Source organism: Agrilus planipennis, unplaced genomic scaffold (genome assembly GCF_000699045.2).
Source record: "Agrilus planipennis isolate EAB-ADULT unplaced genomic scaffold, Apla_2.0 scaffold124, whole genome shotgun sequence".
NCBI lineage: Eukaryota > Metazoa > Arthropoda > Insecta > Coleoptera > Buprestidae > Agrilus > Agrilus planipennis.
In genome coordinates, this window is record NW_020438950.1 from 148048 (window position 1) to 157316 (window position 9269).

General features: G+C 31.6%; 2 protein-coding genes across 2 annotated transcripts; one reads left to right on the top strand and one right to left on the bottom strand.

Moving 5' to 3' along the window:
- Nucleotides 1–118: 118 nt before the first annotated feature.
- Nucleotides 119–5239, top strand: LOC108734992 (calcyphosin-like protein). The gene is made up of 3 exons (XM_025974797.1): nucleotides 119–388; nucleotides 3992–4349; nucleotides 4866–5239. The coding sequence occupies exons 1-3, from the start codon at nucleotides 345–347 to the stop codon at nucleotides 5085–5087; spliced, it is 624 nt and encodes a 207-aa protein (XP_025830582.1). The 5' UTR covers nucleotides 119–344; the 3' UTR covers nucleotides 5088–5239.
- A 1716-nt stretch (nucleotides 5240–6955) lies between these two features.
- Nucleotides 6956–9178, bottom strand: LOC108735005 (xyloside xylosyltransferase 1). The gene is made up of 4 exons (XM_018466788.1): nucleotides 8580–9178; nucleotides 8049–8522; nucleotides 7788–7929; nucleotides 6956–7732 (listed from the first exon to the last, which is right to left on the bottom strand). The coding sequence occupies exons 2-4, from the start codon at nucleotides 8497–8499 to the stop codon at nucleotides 7252–7254; spliced, it is 1074 nt and encodes a 357-aa protein (XP_018322290.1). The 5' UTR covers nucleotides 8500–8522; nucleotides 8580–9178; the 3' UTR covers nucleotides 6956–7251.
- Between the last annotated feature and the right edge of the window lie 91 nt (nucleotides 9179–9269).

The following is a 9269-nucleotide window of genomic DNA, read 5'->3' on the forward strand; positions in this document are numbered from 1 at the left end:
TGGTCATAAAGTATAAATAACAAACCTAAATATAAAAATATTTATATTGTATCCTTGCTCTATATGATTCGAACCGGTTAAAAATGCTTTGTATGGCTGGCAATGGTCAGTTCAAGGTAACATTTGCCGGTTTCATCTTTGTTAAAGAACAAATATATCACATGGTGTTTAGTTGTATGTTAAATTGTTACGTATGAGTGCAGATACTTTTGCGCTCATATATAAACAAAATTGTAGCAATATTTCCAACAGTTCTAATAACATACGCCGTTGTACAGTAAAATAAAACAGTTGGTCTTAAAATTGCCTTTTTTCCTTAAAAGTAGACAGCCTTCAACGACAAAATGATTGCCGCTTTCGCCTTTTCTACAATTTTATTGACACACAGGTATGACTAATAAAATTTTCATGAACTCGAACAATTCTCGTTAATTTTGTGAAGTAGTCGTAAGTATAGGTTCACAACAATCGCAATAACGAACGTAAGTGAAAAATGATGGGCGATTTAAAAAGTAAGTTATTTTTTCGTTTATCCTATTTAATAAAAAATAAGATTGTTGGATAATCCGATTTTGCCGGTTTCTGGTTAACGTTATTGATAATACAAGCCGATAATCAAAGTAATATAGGAATTGGATTGTGGTTAATAGTTCGCCTCAATTATTTGGTATCAGAACGATTAATTTAAGATGATAATAAGACAAAAGCAACGATTTTCCATATGGTTTTAAAATTTTTAATATTATGCTATTTGAAAAATACGTTTCTTGTTTCGAAAAGAATTCTCTTCTCAAAGTTCCAAAGAATAAATGTAACGCACCTAAAAGTTTTTTTTTTGTATTTATAGCGTATACTTTGTTTTTTATATCGATTTATCTATTTATTTTACATGACATACATGTACTCATATTTCAAATTGGAGCTTAACTTAAAAAATAACTCATAAATAAATTAAACATACCTTCAAGGATTTTACCATGACGTTTTGTCTTCGAGAAAAATATATCCAATTGCTGCTACCTGAAAACAAAAAGAAGATTTATCAGCTTATTAATATACGAACAACTATTGACTTCTATTTCAGTAAAAAAGTGTAAGAGCGCTACACAAATTATATATTCCTTTTCACTTTCCTCCATCTATCAGTAATAACAGTAATTTCGATACTTTCTGCATGAAATGATGAGGTTGCATGACTTGACTGTTAATTAAAAATTGATAAATGTTTGTTGTAATTCTCACTACTGTCACGGAAACTGGAGTTTTTTTCATATAGTATATACTAAATGATAAAAGTAAAATTTATAGTGCTATTATTAAGTTTGCCCATAAAAGATAGTTTTATTGGATGTTATCAGAACTTTTTATTTGATTTACTGAAATTTTACGGTCCTGAAGATTGAAATCTATTCGGTAAGGTCCAAAACGTTGCTAGAAGAAACTCAATTAAGCTATCTATCGAAATAATTAATTTCTTATTAATTGTAACTATTCTATGTAATTTTTCCTTCATTTCAAGAATTTTAATACTTGCAAGTTTGATATTAAAAAGAAGAATTCTGATTCACGCAGAGCTCTTATTTTTATATTTACTAGGGGCTCATTGGACTTTTTAGTTTCCAAAAGAGATTTTCATTTATATATATTTCGAAAACAAAGACACGCAAACACGAACTAACCACAAATGAAAAGAGCATAACATTCTCTATAAAAACGGTCAGATACACTTGTTCATCATGGTTAGTTTATCAGCTTCCAAACACTGTCACAAAACCTTCTCTTTTTGATGGATTTTTCTCAAATTCGTGTATCTTTTTCACTCTTGAGACATATACACACGAAAATGTCCAAAGTATTTGTCATTCTTTTCTTATGGAGAATTAAAAATCCATTTTGTAGTCGCAGACAACTTTCAAAAATCTCACGGGTCCTTTTCGACCAGCATTTTCTCCAGGGTGTGAATTCTAGGGAGCGGCTGCCATACTTTCTTTGCAAGACCCGCATACAATTTTTTACCTCTGGCTCGAAAGTACGACTTTTACTGATTTCAGGGATTATATAGTGCAACATTTTTATTGGGCAAGAAAGTCGCATCTATTTTGTCATCAGTACTTCATAGTACAAGTATGTATGTATGTACAGTAATCTAATCTAGGTCTACCTCTACCCCTCCTAACCCACGTTTCTGCCTCTAATATGTCTCTGACTAGATCTTCATGTCTGAGAAGGTGTCCTATTAAACTATCTCGCCTATTTCTTATTGACTTCCATAAAGTCTTCTGTTCCCCTATTCTTTCTAATACCTCTTCATATCTACCCTTCTCTTTCCATGGTATCCTCATCATTCGCCTGTAACACCACATTTCGAACGCTTCTTTTCCACCGCGCCTACTGTCCATGTTTCGCACCCGTACAGCGCCTCGTTCAAAACATAAGCCTTTAAAAACCTTTTTCGAATTTCTAAATTAACCGTTCGCGAGCATAGAAGTGACTCCTTTTAATTGAAAGCGATTCGACCCTGCGCTCTCCTTTGCTTTAGATCCCTACTACTCCTTCCGTCCTGACTTATCTGACTTCCTAGGTACCTAAAATCAGTCACTTCTTCTAATTTTTCATCTCATATCTTTATATTCGCTCTGTTATTTATTCCGTATTAGGAAAGTATTGAACATTGTAAACCACCACTCGCTGATATTAAGTAAATGCGATTTATTATTCGGGAGGGAATGTTGCGCTTTTGTCCCTGAAATCAGGGGAAAATATCGTACTTTCGGTAGGGATGTGGTAAAAACACTTTTTATTGGAACTAGATCATTGAGTTGCTTCGCTCACGTCCAGTTTACAAATTATTAGATTAATTGGATATTACGTAGACCACAGTGGACCCCCAGGTTAAAGAACCTGGTCATAAAGTATAAATAACAAACCTAAATATAAAAATATTTATATTGTATCCTTGCTCTATATGATTCGAACCGGTTAAAAATGCTTTGTATGGCTGGCAATGGTCAGTTCAAGGTAACATTTGCCGGTTTCATCTTTGTTAAAGAACAAATATATCACATGGTGTTTAGTTGTATGTTAAATTGTTACGTATGAGTGCAGATACTTTTGCGCTCATATATAAACAAAATTGTAGCAATATTTCCAACAGTTCTAATAACATACGCCGTTGTACAGTAAAATAAAACAGTTGGTCTTAAAATTGCCTTTTTTCCTTAAAAGTAGACAGCCTTCAACGACAAAATGATTGCCGCTTTCGCCTTTTCTACAATTTTATTGACACACAGGTATGACTAATAAAATTTTCATGAACTCGAACAATTCTCGTTAATTTTGTGAAGTAGTCGTAAGTATAGGTTCACAACAATCGCAATAACGAACGTAAGTGAAAAATGATGGGCGATTTAAAAAGTAAGTTATTTTTTCGTTTATCCTATTTAATAAAAAATAAGTTTGTTGGATAATCCGATTTTGCCGGTTTCTGGTTAACGTTATTGATAATACAAGCCGATAATCAAAGTAATATAGGAATTGGATTGTGGTTAATAGTTCGCCTCAATTATTTGGTATCAGAACGATTAATTTAAGATGATAATAAGACAAAAGCAACGATTTTCCATTAGCGAAACAAATTACAGTAATTTTTACTGGGTCGTACATTTAACTGACTGGCTTTTATAAACAACAATTACATTACCTACCCTACTTTAAAGAGGTGCACCGCACTTACGCCTACTATGAATTTTTTACAAGCCAAATCGATTTCATAAAATAAAGTAGCACTAGATCGCAGTTGTAGATAAAATTGTTTATCAGTTGTTTGCATGAGGTACACGTTTTTCCTACGTTAAACAAAAAAATCCACATTATGAGTCTGGATGGGTAAGTATTTCGAAACCTTCTTTACAGTACAAAAGAAACAATTCCTTCAGTTTCATTCTAAATTAAACAGGTCGTTAGGGTCTTTAAATCAATATTCCTATTTCAGTGTAATGAGTGAGACCCAAAATCTCGATTTATCAAAAGAAGAAGAACTCATAAAAGGAAGTGTGAATAGATTAGAAGCTCAAGGTGCAAATATGGATCCGGTTGAAAGAATTCGGTTGTTATGCCTTTCCCGTGGAGTCAACGGGATCTTGTCACTAGGGAGGATGTTTAGGAGGATGGATGAAGACGGAAACAAACAGCTGAACAGTCGGGAATTTACTGACGGGTTGCGGGAAGCTGGACTGAAAATTACCGACGCAGAAGCCAAAGACGTATTCAACAAGTTTGACCAAGACCAAAGCGGTGGTGTTAACTTGGACGAATTTTTCATTGCGATTAGGGTAATCAATTATGCCTTTTTTTTTTAATGAACTATAGAATCGTCATGCCCCAATCCGCGAGAACATCGCAGTGATAAAAATATAAAAAAAATCAAATGCGGAACTTAAAGTAAAGGAATTAAAACACTTGGCAAGTTTCACAATGTTCATTTATTTCTCTGACGATCGTTTCAGTGTTTAAACCATTTTCAAGTGTTTTCATTCCTTTACTTTAATTTTATAAAAATGTTTCACCAAGTGCCAAGCGAATCTACAATTTCAAATATTNGAAATCAAATTTAGATATTCTTTTGAATTGCGAATTGCAGTTATATTTAATAAAATAACCCCAGTGTTATATCCTTGAAAACCATGCGAATGATTGCTGTTAAAAAGTTCATATGAATGATAGTATTCACCAAAAGGGGTTTTGTGATTCATTCTGTACTTTGTAAGAATATGTCTATAAACTGGAGACAATTCAGGTGCTAAACCAAACAGTACTGATGAATTAAAACTAAAAAATATAAATGCTAACAAAAATTTCCTTATATAAAGAAAGATGTTTATACTGCCAAAAAGCATCCCGATTTTATAGCCGGCAAGAAAACCGAAGACGAAATACTGACGAAATTTTTGGGCAATTTTGAACAAGATGCCAGCCGTGATGGACGTGTTACAAAAGAAGAATTTTTAAATTACTACAGCGGCATTAGCGTCCTTGTTGATAACGATGACTATTTTTTGGAAATGATTAGGAATGCCTACAAACTATAATCATATATATATATATGTACTTATATATGCATATATAAAAAAATATTACACTATTAAACTAACGCACAAATTTTCTACGTACCTAATGTTTAAACAAAATGTTTTACACATTGTATTTCATTGTAATAAAGTATTACACACTTCTCTTCTAATTTACGTTTTATTGCCAAATTAAAACAAATTATATAAAAATTTAGTTTACCCTTAATATTAACCCTCTCTAGTGCCGTCAAAAATAGCGGAAATTATGAAAAACAAAAGCATTAAGGTTTAATATCTGTTATTTTTTTGTATGAACCATTTCAGATGTTATAAGGATGTTGTCCATTATTATTATGTGTAAGTACAAGAATTAAGCCCCCGCAAGGTAATTATTTTTATATACAAGCCGATTGTAGCAACTTTGAAAATCGTGAACGCAACACAAACAATCTAACAATGTTGTCCAGCGTAAAACTGAATTAAATAATTGCTATAAAATACGGTGTAAACATAATTCAGTCTGCAGGAAGCTGATTTACATGCGAGAATTACCCACACTTAGCTCGAAGCCTGGTAACCATATGTAATTATTTAATTTCATTATAAAACAGAATTGTGCGTAAACATGTTTCCAGAATTAACCGCCTTTTAGTGGTATATTATATATAAAAAAAATTATGAGTTCTGTCAGCACAGGGCAAAGTAGTATTACGTTAATGAAAGTTAGTATCAGCAATTTACAAACAATCCCTTTAAATTTGAATCATTGATTACTATTAAAAAACCATAATGGCCGACATCAGTGACAATGCGACAACAATTGAAAAAGAATGATGGCCGACAACAGCAACAATTAAAAAAAATGATGAGTTCTGTCAGCACAGGGCAAAGTAGTATTACGTTAATGAAAGTTAGTATCAGCAATTTACAAACAATCCCTTTAAATTTGAATCATTGATTACTATTAAAAAACCATAATGGCCGACATCAGTGACAATGCGTCAACAATTGAAAAAGAATGATGGCCGACAACTGCAACAATTAGAAAAGAATGATGGCCGACAACTGCAACAATTAGAAAAGAATGATGGCCGACACTACATCATAGTGAAGCAATAAAAATGGCCGGGGGCAGGGGGAAGAACTAGTACCTTATAAACTATGAAACAAAGAACCAAGGTGTTGCGTATACTTCAAAGAGTATTTAACACAACATGAATTTTTGCTACATTTCCCGTAGGGCGGAAAAGGACTAGTATCAAAGCATAATTTCCGCTCCAAAATTAAAAAGCAAATTAATTTTGTTTTTAAGTAAACTTCTTCCCAAACATACTAAAGTTGCTTCTGTCTAGTGATTTATATGAAATACCTACGATGAAACGTTTATAAAAAATAGATAACATACCAATCTAATTTAGCGTACTTTAAAGAAATTATTGCATTGTATGTATTCTTACTTTACAACACTTATTTATCTTATAAAACAGCAGATAGGTATATTCTACTTATAAAAAATTAAAGAAATATATCCATATTGATACTCTCCTTTAATTAACTACATATATAACTTCTATATGTAGCCCATATATTTACACTTATACCATTTTTTAAATTACGGGATAGACAAAAGGTATCCTAATACATAGGCAGCCCTTTTACCACTTCTAAATGTACCAAAAAGGCCAAAATTGTTATTTTAATAGGCAACCCACATAACTTTGAACACTTCACAAACCATATACCTAAACTAATTATAATCCTGTACGAGATTAACATACGAGAAAAAATCGACGAATATTATGGGTTAGCTTTAAACAAACAAAAAGTTATTTATCAAAAATAGTTTATTGTATAAAAAGCAATACTATTACAAACAAAAAGGCTAAAAGATTATCCCATTCTGTATCACAGACCAATTATATATTATTTTCAAAAACAATACTGTAAGAAATTAATGCTGTTATCCACTTTTAAAGATATTAAATGCAATTAAATAGATATATATATAAAATACGTATAAAAAACACTAAAAAATTACAATTTTAATTCATTCATAAAAAATATTGCACTGTTTTTACTCACTATTAAGTTGTTTAATAAATGGAGTAAAACGATTATAATAAAAACATTTTGTATAAATCCACTAATCTTCTTTAAAAAAGACGGCACTTCACCAAATATTTCATTTTGAATTTGGTATTTTGGAATGACAATTACCATGTAATACTGTTATGTGCTCATTACATTTAAAATAATGTTTAAAAACGTCACTGTAACCGTGGTCTTTCCACCAAGTGCAAAGTTGTCTGTTAAAACCGCAACTTAACGTTTTAAATAAATCAGGCCTTTCGTACCCTAGTAAAGTATAAAAATCTTGATCACCTAGATGCCCCTTAAATTTATATTTCTGAGTTAAATTTCCTACATACTCAGATGAAATCAAATTTAGATATTCTTTTGAATTGCGAATTGCAGTTATATTTAATAAAATAACCCCAGTGTTATATCCTTGAAAACCATGCGAATGATTGCTGTTAAAAAGTTCATATGAATGATAGTATTCACCAAAAGGGGTTTTGTGATTCATTCTGTACTTTGTAAGAATATGTCTATAAACTGGAGACAATTCAGGTGCTAAACCAAACAGTACTGATGAATTAAAACTAAAAAATATAAATGCTAACAAAAATTTCCTTATATAAAGCGTTTTGTTTTTACCTCTGAAATTGGTGAAATAAGAGATTGATATCATCCTTAAAGTACAAATCGCAGTCCAACATTATTGCTGTTGTTTCATTTATAGGTGCAAACCTATAAAGTCCTAATGAAAGGTAAAAAAGAGCACCACTGTAATAGGTTCCTTAAAAAAACAATCTAATATAAGTATTTTAGGTAATTATTATTATCATGAAATCGTATATATTTTTGTAAAATTGATAGAATGTGTATTACACTCATATATTTTTATATACTTCCTACCTGGTTTAGAGCTGAAATGAGGTGACATAACTTGCACAATATCATCAATTAATGCAGCAGTTGTTGTAATATTATAAAAATCATAACGAATAGTTCTGTTGGCCTGCCTACATTTTTCTAATATAATTTCTTCAGCTATTGATTTTGAATTATTGTCTACCACTATATGAACGTTTAATGGTACTTTTGATATGTTAAGTAAGTTTGTAATGAGATGTTCAAACTTGTATGTCAGGGTGGAATGTTTTGTTGTTCTAGTAAAAACAAGCCACAAGTTATATTCAGGATCCCTTTTAAATAAAGTTGTGGATGTTCTTTCTGCATTCTTAGGAACATCATTTAACTTATTTAAAACTTGTGCTGAAGTTTTGTCGTATAAAAATACATAAACCGTAAAAATTAATATAGCAGCTAATAACAGTACTTTGAATGAAAATTTTGTCTTAAGCATTCTTCCATATTAGCTATATTTGCCTAGAAAGAGTAACACAATAAAAAGGAATATAAGGCGTGATCCTTTGACCCTTTTACCTTAAAGATCCGTTTTGTTAACTTATTACAAAAAAACGGTTGAATGTTGACAACTGAAATTTGAGGTTAATGTATATATCTTCTTTTCTGGTCTACCAGTATTAGCTCATACATCCATCATTGACTGTTAAATAGAACAGGACCGGATTCAAAAGAAAGTTTATTCAATTTTCAGAAAGTAACTTTGATGATACAACTTTTTCCGAGTTGTAAAAAGAGGAAAATCGCACAATTTTTACAAATACATGTACAACACACAATTATCCCTTGGTGTTTCATATGACTGGACTCTTCTTAGGTAATTTTTAGGAACTTATTATAATGTAGGTATCAGAATAAAGTTGGACGAATTTCTTCACGTGTCTTCACTGGAAAAGTAGGTATCAATATCAATTAGTGGTTTGATTTAAAATGAACCCCAGTCATACCTCCTAAGACTCAAGTGGCTGAAGGCAAATTTCATATGCAAGTTTAGAAGCGTTTCAAAACTTTTGGTATTGTTTATAATTGTCTACAGATTTCCTCGACGTAGTAGGTGAAGAAATGGTTGGCTAGTGGGCAGAATTTTTCGAATTGTTAAATAATTTCACAAGAAGTTTTCAGACTGTGTAGAGCACACCATGGGTTAGGAAATTTGGTCGTGATGGTCTCTCTTTCAACTTGAGAGCCTTCTGGTGTGCTCGGTAGAGC

Coding starts and splice junctions, on each gene's coding strand:
- LOC108734992 (XM_025974797.1), top strand. CDS start 345: ATGATTGCCGCTTTCGCCTTTTCTACAATTTTATTGACACACAG. Junction 389..3,991: donor ACAATTTTATTGACACACAG/GTATGACTAATA, acceptor TTCCTATTTCAG/TGTAATGAGTGAGACCCAAA. Junction 4,350..4,865: donor GGGTAATCAATTATGCCTTT/TTTTTTTAATGA, acceptor TTTCCTTATATA/AAGAAAGATGTTTATACTGC.
- LOC108735005 (XM_018466788.1), bottom strand. CDS start 8,499: ATGCTTAAGACAAAATTTTCATTCAAAGTACTGTTATTAGCTGCTATA. Junction 7,930..8,048: donor TCATTTCAGCTCTAAACCAG/GTAGGAAGTATA, acceptor TGTTTTTTTAAG/GAACCTATTACAGTGGTGCT. Junction 7,733..7,787: donor TTATTTCACCAATTTCAGAG/GTAAAAACAAAA, acceptor TATATTTTTTAG/TTTTAATTCATCAGTACTGT.